Source organism: Musca domestica, unplaced genomic scaffold, assembly GCF_030504385.1.
Source record: "Musca domestica strain aabys unplaced genomic scaffold, Musca_domestica.polishedcontigs.V.1.1 77, whole genome shotgun sequence".
In the NCBI taxonomy this organism is placed as follows: domain Eukaryota; kingdom Metazoa; phylum Arthropoda; class Insecta; order Diptera; family Muscidae; genus Musca; species Musca domestica.
In genome coordinates, this window is record NW_026712400.1 from 52,836 (window position 1) to 68,434 (window position 15,599).

The 15,599-nt window shown below is 35.0% G+C and overlaps 1 protein-coding gene across 1 annotated transcript; it reads left to right on the forward strand.

Annotated features, from left to right (window-relative positions):
• The first annotated feature begins 5,333 nt into the window (after positions 1-5,333).
• LOC131806484 (divergent protein kinase domain 1C-like) lies at positions 5,334-15,445 on the forward strand. The gene is made up of 6 exons (XM_059130615.1): positions 5,334-5,804; positions 5,871-6,023; positions 6,087-6,224; positions 12,612-12,820; positions 12,896-13,033; positions 14,723-15,445. Exons 1-6 carry the CDS (start codon positions 5,655-5,657, stop codon positions 15,132-15,134), a joined length of 1,200 nt encoding a protein of 399 aa, XP_058986598.1. The 5' UTR covers positions 5,334-5,654; the 3' UTR covers positions 15,135-15,445.
• Positions 15,446-15,599: the final 154 nt, after the last annotated feature.

A 15,599-nucleotide genomic window follows, 5' to 3' on the forward strand; every position in this document is an offset into this window, starting at 1 on the left:
TTCTATAAGCATTTGCGATGTCCTTCCATCTGTTGTAATTACGCTATCTTTCGAAATCATTAGACAGATTAATTTCGTAAATGGGAAATGTTGTTCCACGTATATCCCTCCTAATTTTCGGTATTCTGGAGGAGCAAGTTGAGTCTTAGGGCTATGCTCGGAAATTTTTATCACATGTAGGTATTTTTAACCTGATTACGGCAAAGTAATTTCTTATACCCGGGATAATTTTTACTCGGTTGCCCGGTTATCGAAAATTCGGATACAAAATACGGGTTTAATCCGGGTTTAATCTATGAAAGTTCATAGAAATACCTATCTCACAAGTGGTGATGTTGTTTGGACCGGTTCCGGAGTAATATAAGAACATTAATATTTTTCTACCGAAACTTTTTAAAAATCCCTGATTTTCGGTATTCTGGAGAAGCAAGTTCAGTTTTAAGGCTATGCTCGGAAATTTTTATCACATGTAGGTATTTTTAACCTGATTTTGGCAAAGTAATTTTTTATACCCATTATATTTTTTACCCGGTTACCTAGTTATTCGACGCGAAAATTCGAATACAAAATACGGTTTTTATCCGGTTCTATAAAATTGGTGAAATTTGAAAGCTTATGGAAATACCTATCTCACAAGTGGTGATGTTTTTTGGACCGATTCCGGAGTATTACAAGAACATTAATATTTTTTACCGAAACTTTTTAAAATTCCCCCAAAAGGTCGAAATGTATCTATATAGCCTACACTGTTGCCTTTCTAAAATGGTGTCAAATGTGCTGATATCCCTTGTAGTTCCGATGATATTAGTAATAAAAAACATGAAATTTTCTCCACCAATATGTGTCTGATCATTATAGGTTTAAAAATAGCCGCCCTTCGGCCAGGGCTTGCGATTTTCTCCTTTGGGCCTTCGACTTTAAAGTCAATATCTTCGGAACTGCAAAGCTATAAAAAATCTCAATTTCATGATTTTCATCACTAATATATTCGGAACTATAAGAGGTATCAGCACACATGGCACCATTTTGGAAAGTCATGAGTTTAGACTATAATGTATCATGTAGATTTAAATGCCCCATAATGGGCTTACTTTGGCCTTTTAAGGGTATTCCTAAAAGTTCCGGTACAAAAATACAAATTTTCTTGTAATACTCCAGAACCGGTTCAAAAACACAACGTATGACCATTTGTTGGATAGCTATTTCAATATTGTATTTCAAATGATAAAAATATAGTAGGATCGAATAAAAACCGGATTTGTTATCCGAACTTTCGGATCGAACAACCGAATTATTGTGACAGATTATTGCTACATAGGTTCTATAGGTTCACGTTTTCCTGTAAAATTTGGTTTGTAGAGTTTGTAATAGGTTCTGTCTACTGTGGCAGAAGACAGGTGAAATAGGTTCATGATTTCGTATATCACCCATTATGGGGTACTTACGAATTTTTGGTTTTTTGTGATTTTTGGCCACATTTTTAATAGAGTTTTTATACCCTCCACCATACTATGGAGGGTATATTAATTTTGTCATTCCGTTTGTAACTCCTCGAAATACTTATGTCAGATCCAACAAAGTATATATATTCTTGATCAGCGTAAAATTCTAAGACGATTTAGCCATGTCCGTCTGTCTGTCTGTCCGTCTGTCTGTCTGTTGTAATCACGCTATCTTTCGAACAAATTGAGATAGAAGGCTAAAATTTTGCACACATGTATATTTTTCCAGTAGGCAGGTTAAGTTCGTAAATGGGCCATTGGACCTAGTTATCATATAGCCCCCATATAACGGTACCTCCCGATATTCGGTAGTTTGATGATTTTAGCGACATTATTCACCGGAATTGTATCCAATTCGGCATTTGAAGTTCGTAGTGGATACTACAGCCTAAGACAGAAAATTATCTGTACAGGTCCACGTCTTCGTATAGCCCCCATATAACGGTACCCCCCGATATTCGGTATTATGATGATTTTAACGACATTATTTACCGGAATCGTTTCAAATTTGGTATTTGAAGTTCGTAATGGATACTTCAGCCCATGCCAGAAAATTGTCTGCGCAGGTCCACGCCTTCGTATAGCCCCCTATACCGTACCCCCCGATATTCGGTATTTTGATGATTTTAGCGACATTATTTACCGGGATTGTTTCAAATTTCGCATGTGAAGTTCGTTATGGATACTTCAGCCCATTCCAAAAAATTGTCTGTGTAGGTCCAAGCCTTCGTATGGCCCCTATATAACGGTACCCACTATATTCGGTATTTTGATGATTTTAGCTACATTATAAACAGATTTTTCTTCAAGTTTCGCATTTAAATATTGTAATAACTTATGACAAAAGTTGCCTATGCTGGTCTACGTCGTCGTATAGGTATTCTGTATTTTTATGATTTTAACAGAATTTTAAACGGATTTTTTTTTTTTTTTTTTTTTGGAAATTGCCAAATTTGTGCCAAATGGTGGAGGGTATTAAAAGTTCGGCCCGGCCGAACTTACAGCTTTTTTACTTGTTTAATTTGATATTTAAATCGAAATCAGTACCATCGACTTTACGGTATTTTGACGACTTTATAGCAACACTAGCAAAGATGGAAGTGGATCCAATATTCAATTCGATACCTTTAGTTTTATAGGTTTTCTTTACCCCATGATGGAGGATATTAAAAGTTCGGGCCGGCCGATCTTAAAAATTTTTTGCTTGTTTCATTTGTGCTTGAGCAATCATTTGTAAATGTCTTTTGTAGGATTTAATATTTAAAAATCATGTTTTAGATCGCCATCTACTTTTGGAATCAACTAATTATATACTGTACCAAGAATATTTGAAGTGGTGGTTGTCTATGATTAAATGAATTCTACAATTTTCGAAATTATAACTAATTTTGTTGAATAGTAATATATTATATATTTTATAGGAAAGTTCATATAAAAAGAGGGAATATTTAGCAAAGACATATAATTTTTAAAGGTGGGACATTTCATTGTTGTTTTTGGAGTCAGTAGATGGCGCTGGTACTGGAAAATATGGAAATTGTCGCCATATCATGACATAACTTTGGTATAATCTAACCGACATGTCGTTTTTATAGGGATTTCGCTCATTTTTATACCCTCCACTATTCTATGGAGGGAATAGTAACTTTGTCATTCCGTTTGTAACTCCTCGAAATATTCATAATAGACCCTACAAAGTGTATATATTCTAGATCAGAGTAAAATTCTTAGACGATATAGGCGATGTTCGTCCCCCTATCCGTCTTGTGTTGTAATCACGCTATCTTTCGAAAGATTTGATTTTGCATACATAGTTTACCAATAGGCAGGTTAAGTTTGTAAATGTGCCATGTCGCTCCACGTTCTCGTATAACCCCCATATAACAGTACCTCCCGATATTCGGTATTTTCACGATTTTAGGGACATTATTTTCCGAAATTTCGTATTTGAAGTTCGTAATGGGCACAACAGCCTATGACAATGTTTTTATGCAACACGTCTTCCTACAGCCCTATGTAAGCCCGATATTCGGCATTTTTATGATTTCAGCAACATTACTCACCGGAATAGTTTAAAATCTCTTATTGGAAGATATTAATGGGTACTGCGACCTATGTGAAAATTCATATACAGTTCCACGTATTCGTATAGCCCCCATATAACGGTTTTCAATCTTACCCTGTAAGATCAAAAAACTGTAACCAACCTCACACTGCTGTCATTTCTAAGCCACTCTTCCGACAGCTGTTAAAATTATTCCAGTAACAGCTCATTATATTGTTTACAAGCGTACAAAAGCATATTGGTGAGAATTTTCCAGAAAAAAAAAGTTATTCGTGATGGAATTTAAGCGTGATAGGTGATTTCTTTATATATGGCTGGAAAACAAAGTGGCTATAGATAGAGCACTCCAGCATTTAAATGTGAATAAATATTTTGTGTCTCGTACCATCGCTCGTTATCTCAAGGAAGTGGACGGAAGAAAACAGCAACATCAGCAGAAATGGTTCGAAAAGTAAAGAAGCGACTTGATCGAAACCCGCGTCGCAGTGGCCGAAAAATGGCTCATGAGTGGAACATATCGCAATATTCCATTCGGCGAATATTGAAAAATGAGACATTAAAATTCCAAAAAGTGCAAGAACTTACACGGCAACAGTAGGAAAATAGACTCAAAAGAGTTAAAGAGTTGCTTCGCTTGGCAGAAAGTGGTGAACTGCCGAATCTAGTTTTCTCCGATGAGAAAAAATTCGTTGTCCAGCAGTTTGTAAACAAACAAAATGATCGTGTTTACTTGCCAAAGAGGTCAGCTGAAAATGTGCACCTTCGGTCATAACAGCCGATGGTCGCTCTCTGCTCGTATTAATCGACCGTGGCATCAGAATAAATGCCGAATATTATCGCGAAAATATTAAAGCCTTGGGCACGCAAACATTTTGGCCGCAGACCTAGGACATGCCAACAGAACTCAGCACACGCCACCCAAAAATAGTTACAAAATGAGGTTCCTCGCTTTGGTGGTCATTGTGCGCTGGAAATGCACAATGACCAACAAAATCTCCGGATACCAATCCGCTTGACTATTGTGTCTGGAGTATTTTGGAAAGCTAGGTTGGCACTAAAACATAACAAAGTACCGATCACTTCAAGCAAGAGATTCTCCGGGAATGGGCCAAAATATCGCAGAGCAACATTCGGGCAGCGTGTGCCGGTTTCATTGACCGTTTGAAGGCCATACTTTGTGCCAAAGGTGACAAATTCGAACAAATCTAAACTTATTTTAAATTTTGATGCTATTTCCGACATTTTTTGCTTCTATTCAATAAAATTAAAAAAAAAAAAAATGTAGAAATGATAGCGTTTGACTTTGTTGTAGTTTTTTTATCTCACCTTGTATATCAAACTTATTTTCCAACCTTGAATCTTTTACCATTCATACATTTTAAGTTTTCTGAGGATTATGATTTTTTTGGGTGGGGGGTTGTATTTTGGGTATAACGGCCATAATACTCATAATTGTAATTGGGATTATGTCCAAAACGGTTGGGAATATAAGCCCTATTATGGTTTAGGTATGGCTGCAACTGGATTCGGACAGAATTAACAATCAAATGTATTCAAGGCAGGAAAATTGTATTCACTTTTACTTAAACCACTTATTGATTTGAATATAAATTGAGAGAATAACTCATTAGGATTTATAAGGGATTCATGTCAAAAATGTCAAATATTTCACCATACTCAAATATATAGCCTTTACTGTATGTGGAAAGCTACTGCGCAGAATCGTAACTTATCCTTTTTATGCTACTTCCATGGCATTACCGCTACTCATTCGTAAACGTAAACATAATATAGTATGCAAAGGATATGGCTAAAAACAAAGCACCCACAACACGAGGAGAAGCTGGGAATCAAAACATAAACGACCTAAAACTATTCCCCTTTTGTTTGGACCAAAACAGACAAAGAAAGAAGGTGGACAAACAATTGCAACAAACCAATTAGAATACACATAAAAAGGCGACGATGACAAAGTGAAACAGCATAGAAATCTCGTAATCTTCAAAATCTAAAATCGAAAAAAAATCGAAAACAAACAAAAGTTCCAATAGTTCCCAAGCAAAAGTCGTAAAAATAAGGCCAACAAAATGCTGCATGCCTTCAAAAGAAAATTTCGAACAATTTTGCAACGTTGTATCCTATTGGCCATACTGGCGGCCATTTTTATGCTAATTGTGTCCTACATGAATTTGGAGTTTTGTTATAAAATTATGTCACAGAATAGCCTCACCTATATGGTAAGGAGGATGTGTTGGGTGTGCTTCCGCATTTTATTTAGCAAAAAAATATTTCCATTTTTCCAGTGTAAAAAATATAAAAACTACGAATACAGTGGCACCCTGTGCGAAGAGTTGTGTGCCAATGAGCAATCCTTTAAATCCTTCAAATGTCCCCAGGCAGATATGGGTACCATCATGTTTACAGCTGAGAAGAACGGTGATGTCTATGCGGTTAAGGTGTGTAGTCTAATGGAAAAATTATGGCAAATATTTAATCATGCTTTGAATACCCTTTTGTAGCTGGCCCGCCACATTAAAGATGACCTTAGTTGGATAAATAGCCGAGGCATGCAAGTGTATCCGAAAATTGAAAACTTCCATCACATTGTTAAGATGCACATTACCCTTACGTATAATGTGACCTTGGATGATAATATGGTAAGTTGGCGCCGGTTTTGACCTTTATCGAAATCTGAAACGAGAGATTTCGAAAAAAAAATCGTATTTCCGCATAAATCGACATAGAAAGTACGGAATACTGATTGAAACCTTATAACTGGTTTAAGCATTATTAACATTGCATTCCGTTTCGAACTCCTCGAAATACTCATATTATACCCTATTCTTTATCATCGAACATTTTCTGGTTCTTTTTTGCGATGTCCGTATGTTTGTCTGTTGAAATCACACTATCTTTCGAATTGAATGAGATATAAGGATAGCATATTGCACACAGGCATATTTCGTCAGTAGGCAGTTTAAGTTCATAAATGGGTCATATCGATCCGAGGTTTCGCATAGCCCCCATATCTCCCGATGTTCCGTATTCTGATGATTTTAGCCACATTTCAAACGGAATTATTTACAAGTAAAAATCAACTAAATTCGACCGAACCGAACTTTTTATACCCTCCACCATTCAGAAGGAGCAAAAATTTTCAACAAAATTTCGTCGAAAAATACCGCTCAAATGAAAACGTTTATGTGGGGGCTATACGAAGACGTATGGTAGCTAATATCATCAAAATACCGAATAAAGGGAGTTATCGCTCTATGGGGGCTATAGAAAGACGTGGACCTGCACAGACAATTTTCTGTCATGGGTTGTAGTACTAATTACGAACTTCAGATACTACTTTAAGTACTCAGAGGGAAATCCTTGTGTGGATTTTCAGAGAATTCCATTTTTCTACAATTATTAAAATACCGAATATCGGGAAGAACCGTTATATAAGAGATGTCGTGGACCTTTATAGACAATTCTCTTTAAAGGGGTAAAGTCTTCACAGAGAAATCCTTGTGTAGATTTTAAGACGATTTCATTAAAAATGTGGCTAAAATCATCAAATATCGAATCGGGGTGTAGCATTGTATGGAGGCTATTCGATATCGTGGACCTATATAGATAATTCTCTTTCAGGGGTAAATTACTTACAGAGAACTGTTTGTGTAGATTATCAGACAATGCCATTGAAAAATGTGTCTAAAATTATCAAAATACCGAAATCGGGAGGTTCTGTTATATAGGGGCTTTACGATATCGTGGGCAAATATAGATAATTCTCTTCCAGACTTTGCCATTGAAAAATGTGTCTAAAGTCATCAAAATACCGAATATCGGGAGGTACTGCTATATGGGGGCTTTACGATATCGTGGACCAATATAGCTTATCTTCGTACTTGACCTGCCTGCAGACAAAAGACAGATCGGGGCAATTTTTTAGCTTCCAATCTTTATTTGTTTTGATTCTAGCGTGTTTACAGACGGGCGAACGGACGGACAGGGCTAAATCGTCGTTGTTAGGTCAACTTATTATTTCGATGAGCTACAAACAGACGAACTTAATATACCCTCCATACTATGCATGGTGAGAGGTATAAAAAGATACTAAATTGGGTATTGGTTAAAGGTATTGAGCTGGAATCTAGAAATTTGACATTGAGGTCTCTGTTGCTATCTGGGATTGAGATATGGAGGCGGTTATGGAAATGTATACTATAATTGTACGAGAAGTACTAAATGGGAATAAATTTGTTATTGTGCTAATGGTTAGAGATAAAATTCTAAAATCTGATATTTAGATTACTGAGACTTGGCGGTGTTTTTCCTATATTTGTACGAAAAGTTCTAAATTTAGTTTTGAAGGAATAGGACTGGAATCCTCGAATTTGATTTGATTAGTATCTAAAAGTGAGAAAAGTTTTGGAAAAGTGGTTTCTAAGTGGAACTAAATTCCGAAATTTGATTATTTAAAACTTGTTATGCGTACAAGGATAGAAATAAAATTCTGAAGTTTGATATTGAGATAACTGTTGGTATTTGAGGTTGAGATTTGGAGTTGGGTTACGTACTATAGTTGTTCGAAAGGTACTAAATTTGTGTGAGCTGATATAGCGCAAACCGTAAAATTTTGTATTGCGATAACTGTTGGTGTCTAGGATGGAGAGATATAGACTGTTTTGGATATGAGTACTAAATGTTTCTAAGTTTGGTATTGGGTGAAAGGATAGAGCAGAAATACTGAAATTTCACATTGAGTCACTCTTGGTTTCTAGAGTCTACATATGGAGAGTTTGAAATTGTTTTGGGCAGAAAATCGGTAAATTTCAAAACGAAAAAGTTTAAAGACTTTTTGGCATAGAGCGTAAACATTTTCCGATTATTTCTTCCGAAAAAAAAGGAAATCTTGAATAATTTATAAATCCTTCAAAGTCTGAGAATTTAGTACGATGCATGATTTCTTTGACTTAAAAATTGTATCAAACTGAACAAATTGTACATTTTGAGTATTAAAATGTCCTAACACAATTTGTTGGAAAGTATTTAAAATTTTAAGGTGAACTTTTCGCTGATAAGGCAGCGGGCCCTTGCTACCATATATAGATTGTGGAACTTTGGCTTCGGTTAAAAAAAATAAGTTAAAAAGCAGCAAGTCCGCCGAACTTTGAATACCTTCCACCATTTGAAACAAAATTTAGAAATTTTCAAAAAAATAAAATCCGTTAAAAATTCTTTTAAAAATCTTAAAAATACCGAATATAGCCGTCATATTGGGGTCTCTACGACGTGAACCTACATAGGCTTTGTTTGTCATAAGCTATTACCATATTCAAATTCGATACTTGAAATAAACGGCGAATAATGTAGCTAAAATCATCCAAATGTCGTATATAGGGAGGTACCGTTATATCGGAGCTATACGCAGACGTGGACCTGCATGGACAACCTTCTGTCACAGGCTGTAGCATTCATTACGAACTTCAAATACGGCATCTCAAACAATTTTGGTGAGTATTGTACCTAAAATCATCAAAATACCGAATATAGTGAGGTACTAATATATGGGGCCTATACGAAGACCTGGACCTGCATACACAATTTTCTGCCACAGACTTTTTTTTCCATTACGAACTCTAAATACGTAATTTGAAACTACTCCCGGTTAATAATGACGCTAAAATAATCAAAATAACGAATATTAGGAGGTACCGTTATATGGGGGCTATATGAAGACGTGGACCTGCACAGACCATTTTCTGTCGCAGGCTGTAGTATCAATTACGAATTTCAAATGCCAAATTTGAAACAATTCTGGTGAATAATGTCACTAAAATCATAAAAAAAACCGAATGTCGGGAGGTACCGTTATATGGGGGTATAGGAAAACGTGAACCTACAAAATTAGCCTTCGTTCGAAAGACAGCGTGATTACAGCAGACAGAAGACGGACATCGCTAAATCGACTTAGAATTTTACGCTGATCAAGAATATATATAATTTGTTGGGTCTGACATGAGTATTTCGAGGAGTTACAAACGGAATGACAAAGTTATTCCTCCATAGTATGACGGAGGGTATAAAAACAAGGATGAAAAGAATAGAACGTTGCTCAAAAATATTCGTTAATCGATTTGAAGATTGTATAACACAATTTCCTCATATATTAAAAGGTGACAACGAAAATAACGCGGAACTTGAATTCCTCTATGGAATAGACCTTACAACGTCTATCATTCCTGAAATAAGGATTTTACCCCCTAATATCGAGCTTTGGTCCGTATCACTGCGCTATGAAACAGCTGTTAATGCTGGATAATTTTAATAAAGGCTCGTTTATACTTCATGTTAGAGTCAAGTGATTTTTTCACACGCCCCTTTAGTATTTTTACAGCATACTTTTATGCGCTCCTAAAACTATTATTATTATTATTTATTTATTGAGACTTCATTCATTTCATTAAAGACAAGGTATTAACAATAAATATCAGGGACACTTAAAACTATCATGTATTATTCTAATATCATTATAATAAAATGGGTATGCTACATGCTTAAACATTCTTTAGATATGTAATTGTATTTAACAAATAATCAATAAATAAGATAAATAGTGTTTGCTCCCGACACTTGCTGTAGCGAATAGAGTTTTATCTATATTTTGATGTGTACTTATAACTAGGACTTACAACTACAGAAAAAAAAAAAAAAAAAAAAAAAAAAAAAAAAAAAAAAAAAACCAAAACAAAGCAATTAAACTAAAATTATGAATACTACTACCCCCTATGTGTTCCAGGTGTAGAGTAAGAATAAAAGTTTTGGCCAGATGAATTTGACCCTCCTTGAATTATTCCTAAGGCGGAAAGATAATTCGTATTCGTCCAATTAAATTCACGTTCGCTGTTTAAAATTTCCTGAAAAATAGACCCATTGAAATCGACAAGTCTTTCTACGAATCGCTTCATCAAATCAAGTGCATATGTTGAAAGTCGTGTAATTTTGCTCTCATAATAAATGAATTCATTTGAATATCGCTTAGTAAGTGACTGAAAATTTCGACCTAAGCATTTCCGAATAATGTTCCGCTCAAAAACTTCTAATTTTTTCATCGTGGTTGGAGAAATGTTGAACCAAATAGTAAAGGCATACAGAAGGACAGGACGTATGCTAACTTTGTAGAGGAATAATTTAGTTCTAACTGATAAAATTTTGTTGTTAAATAAATTTGAAAATGCACCTTTAATGCGATTCGCTCTTTCTAAATTATAATCAGCATGTCTGTTGAATTTTAGAAGGTGGTTGAAATTAACTCCTAAGTATTTAAGGTTATCAGTGAACTCAATTTCATCACCATCCAAATGCAGCTCTAACTGTTTACTTTCCGGAACTACAGTATATTTGCATTTTCCGGAAGCATTTCTAATGCAAATTGCTTTACTCTTTGTGGCATTAATTTTAATGCCCCATTGCGAATAAAAAAATTTCACTCGGTTAAGATGCGACGAGACATGTTGAAGAGCAACTGACGGGGACTCATCGTGAGCGTAGAGAAGAGAGTCATCGGCATAAAGTAAACCCTTGGATCCATCAAATACATGGGGAAAGTCGTATATGGATATATTATATAAATGAGGTGCTAATATGGATCCTTGCGGCACGCCGCAGGTTACATCACAAAAGGATGACAGGACGTTATCAATTTGAGCATAGAATTTTCTTTCGTCGAAAAAGCTTTTAAAAAGCTTCACTGTTGTTGGTTGAAAACCAATCTCAATAATTTTGAATAAAATACCATTGTGATAGACTTTGTCAAAGGCTTTTTCGACGTCAAGTGACACCACCACAGTGCATCGTTTTTCCCTAAGATTCTGGATAATGTCGTTGTGGAATTTCAGAAGAGCATGAACTGTTGAATTTCCCTTCTTAAAACCAAATTGATATTGAGAAATATAAGGACCACTCAACTCAGCATCCATTTTTTCCTTAATAATTTTTTCGAACAATTTTCCAAGATTTGAAAGAAGTGAAATCGGTCTTAAGTTATTAATATCACTGTCTCCAGTTTTTTTTCTTATAGGAACAAGTTTTGCTATCTTCCAAGCTCTTGGAAAATAACCGTTGTTTATACAGTTATTAAATAATATTGTCATATACTCCAAGGCCTTCGTCGGAAATTTTTGATGATGTAATTTGACACATTATCCACGCCGAACGATTTTTTGTATATTTTTTGTATACAATATAAAGTATAGAATATTATATAATATACCAATGTTGCTTTGATTCGGTTGTTGTTGTTGTTGTAGCAGTAGTACATATATGTGTTCAAAAATATATTATGTAACCATTATGTTATACTCTAACAGAGCTGACACTTTTATACGGTTTCGCTAATTTGATAGGTTAAATGTACAAGGAAATGCTCTGGAATAGATTTTTGAGTCCATATTTCTCATTCCTTATGTGTCTAGTGTCAAATGAAAAACTAAACGGCAATATGCATTTTGTCCCATCTTATCTTCTTAGTTTAAAACTGTGAAAAGCTCCTAAAAGTATACTATGAAATGCTGAAGATAAATGTGAAAAATGTCACAATACATTTAACACTTATGTGATTTGTAAACTAGCCGTAAGAATTTGTAAACACTCCATTGCTATATCGTGTCGCTCTATTTTACTGAATTTCTAGATAAATCATAGTAGAATTAAGTAGGTAACCTCATTTTAAACACGGATTTCCAGCTCAACATTTTCTGTAATTTACCTTTTCATATTTAAATGATTTCTGTATTGAGAGGCTGTCAAATGTTTAAATTTGAAAAAAGTAAACTTATGATTTTACTGGGTTACTTTCATAATTCTACCCTGGGGAAACAAAGAGCATCCAATAACAATATATAAAAATTATTAGCACTCCAAATGCCAGAAATACGTAGGATGATTTTTTTTTTTTATCAAAGGTAAATCTAGTAGAACGAAATATCGCATGTAAAATACGTTTTCACGAATCCCAATTAAAATTACTTTTCTACTTTTCTTTATTTTAGATTAAAGCCTTGGTCAATCAGGAAATCGACAAAAATAATCCCCAACAAATGCTGAATTTCTGGCGCCTCTTTAAGGACAATAACTATATGATGAGCAAACTATACGATGAGGATAGTCTATTTCCAACTGTGTTGGGATCGTGTGGTCCGTATTATGCTACAGAAAGTTTAAATATTTTGAAAACGGAGCAGAGTTTACTGCAATATATGTAAGTGACTGATTAATTGATCTGGACTAGAATTTTCCAAATTGAATTTTTTTCTAATTAAATTGTTCGCCGCAGATCATCGGATTGGCACAAACGTCTCAAGTATGCCTTAAGTCTAATGGAATTTGTCTTTAAAATGGATGAAATGAAGCCAGAGCCCCTGAGAATGTGTAAAATGAAAATAAGTAATTTTGGTGTGACGGGGGATAAGAGGTAAATGGAAATTGTCATTTTTGAATATTTTTTTTAGTTTGATAGCCCTTTAGTTTAGGGCCCTAAGATTCCTTGGAAACCGCTGATTATAGTCATCGAAAATATTGCAAATAAAAATACGAATATTGTTTTTAAAATTTTCAAGCGAGTCAACAAAGTAGTCTTTTTGGTCCTCTTTATATTCTCATCGATATGACTACAGAGGGTATATATCATTTGATACAGCCAAAACGTGCCTTATCGAAAAAAACGGTTTTAGACCCTAGATCTGAACTAAATCCGTTTCAGGATATTTGGAGTCGATCTAGCGATGTCCGTCTGTCTGTCTGGCTGGTGAGCACGATATCTCTCGAAGGAATTATCCGATTCGGTCCAAACTTTGTAAATCGTAAAATTATCCCACAAAATTATCTCCCCCACAAAAGGTCGAAATTTTCACTAAAATATTTTACTGCACAAAAAAAGGAAGGATAATCCGACAGTGCTTCAACTCTGCAAATCTTAATATTTCTATCAGTGCCACGTCAGGTGCGAAAATGGACAATATCAGTCCACTCTATCAAGTACCTGTGATGTGATGCAAGAGTCCGATTGTCTTCAACCAAGGTCTGGTGTGAAGATGGAATATATCGGTTCACTTCTTCCGGTACCTCCTCCACAAAGAGTCAACATTTTGAAAATCCATGAAGCTCATGAAACACGAAATTAAAATTCGATTCCATTCAGACTTGGCACACATCAATATTTCCATCAACACAAAATCTGTTATAAATATGATAGAGATCGCAACATTTCTTCTGGTACCTCCCCCACAAAGGACCAAAATTTTGAATAACGAAAACGATCCAAAATTCCGAAATAAACATCCGGTTCTCTTCATATTTCATACATCCCATTATTTATACTAAAACAAGATCTGCAGTGAAGATGGGATATATCGCTCCATTCCCTCTGGTACCTCCCCCATAAACGATCAAAATTTTGAATACCCATGTAGCTCATAAGTGCGAATCGGATGTTAATCCGACTTCATTCGGACTTTCCACATCATAATATTTCTATCTATACAAAATTTATTATAAATATGGTAGAAATCGGAACATTCCTTCTGTCACCTGCCCCACAAAGGATCAAAATTTTGAATATCAATGCCGCTCATAAAACGGAAAATTAGCATCAGATTTCATTCAGACTTGGTACATCACAATATTTCCATCAATACAGGATCTGTTATAAAGATACATAGAGTTCGAGATTTTTAAAAACCAAACGCCCAAATAAGCATCCAACTCTCTTCAAATTTCACACACACAAACATATTTGCTAACAAAAGATCTGTTGATGATATATATCTGCGAAATCCTTCTGGTACGAAATGGTCAATATTGATCCTTTCCTTCGGCACCTACGTCATAGGAGTTTCAACGATTTGAATAATCATAACAGAAGTCAAAATTTAATAAAATCATAGAACATTGACTAAGGGCACACATGTGTCGGCTAAACCGACTTATACTTTTTAAATTGATAAAGACTAAGGAAACTGAAGGTCAACAATTGTGACAAGAGGGGACTTAGGTTACCATGGACTCCGCTAGGCTAATGTTGACCAACATCATCTGCTTGACTAATTTGTTTTTCTTTTATGATGTAAAAATTAATAACATAATCCCTTTTATTTCATTTCAGAATCAAATATGAAAATGCTGAACATGTTTATGTGGAAACGAAAATCGACAAACGTTTATCAGATGGTTCACCCTGTGAAGAGGATGCCGATTGTAATTTCCACTATTGCATGGGCAAATGTGACACGAAAACATCCACATGCAACGGTGTACAACAAAATAATAATCTACAAATATTCTGTGATAAAATTCTGAAAGGCGGTGGTCTCTTTCCCGGACTACTGGCATCGGCCAAAACACCCAAGAATCTAATGAAAATGGTCAAAAATTGCATTGATCCATCCAAGTTTAGTAATCTGCATGTGGCCGGTCGATCGTATGCTCCCAACACAGAATTGGCCCTACGTTTGTACAATGAAATGAAACGTTTGCACAATGTCGACTCCAAGGAGGCGGTGGTGGGCACCAATTAAAACAAATCAATTGAAATTAAAGAGCAATACAATGACAACAATTCCTTTGGGCAAAGAAACAATGGACGTGGGGAGGGGTTTGGCTCAAAGCCATTTAATAACCCCTTATCTCATGCATTCGATCAACAATTATAAAAACAGCAACACATATGTTGTAATCTACTTTATCATGAAATACTTTAATTATTCTATGAAGAATATTGAAAAACAACCCTCCTTAATATTTTAATTAGGTTTAGTATAGTGCAACTAGAAAAGTCTAATCTTAACGCTCATCTTTTTTAACGGCTATTATAAGAACAAATGAATAAATAAATCGCATAAGAAATCATGTTACAACGGATCTTCATTGATTTTAACTGTTAATAGGCTATGATTTTGGCCACCATAATATTTTATAGATCTTAGTAAAGATATAAATCGGGTATATCGGAATCGGAATAGAGTCTATAAAATCTCAGGTTA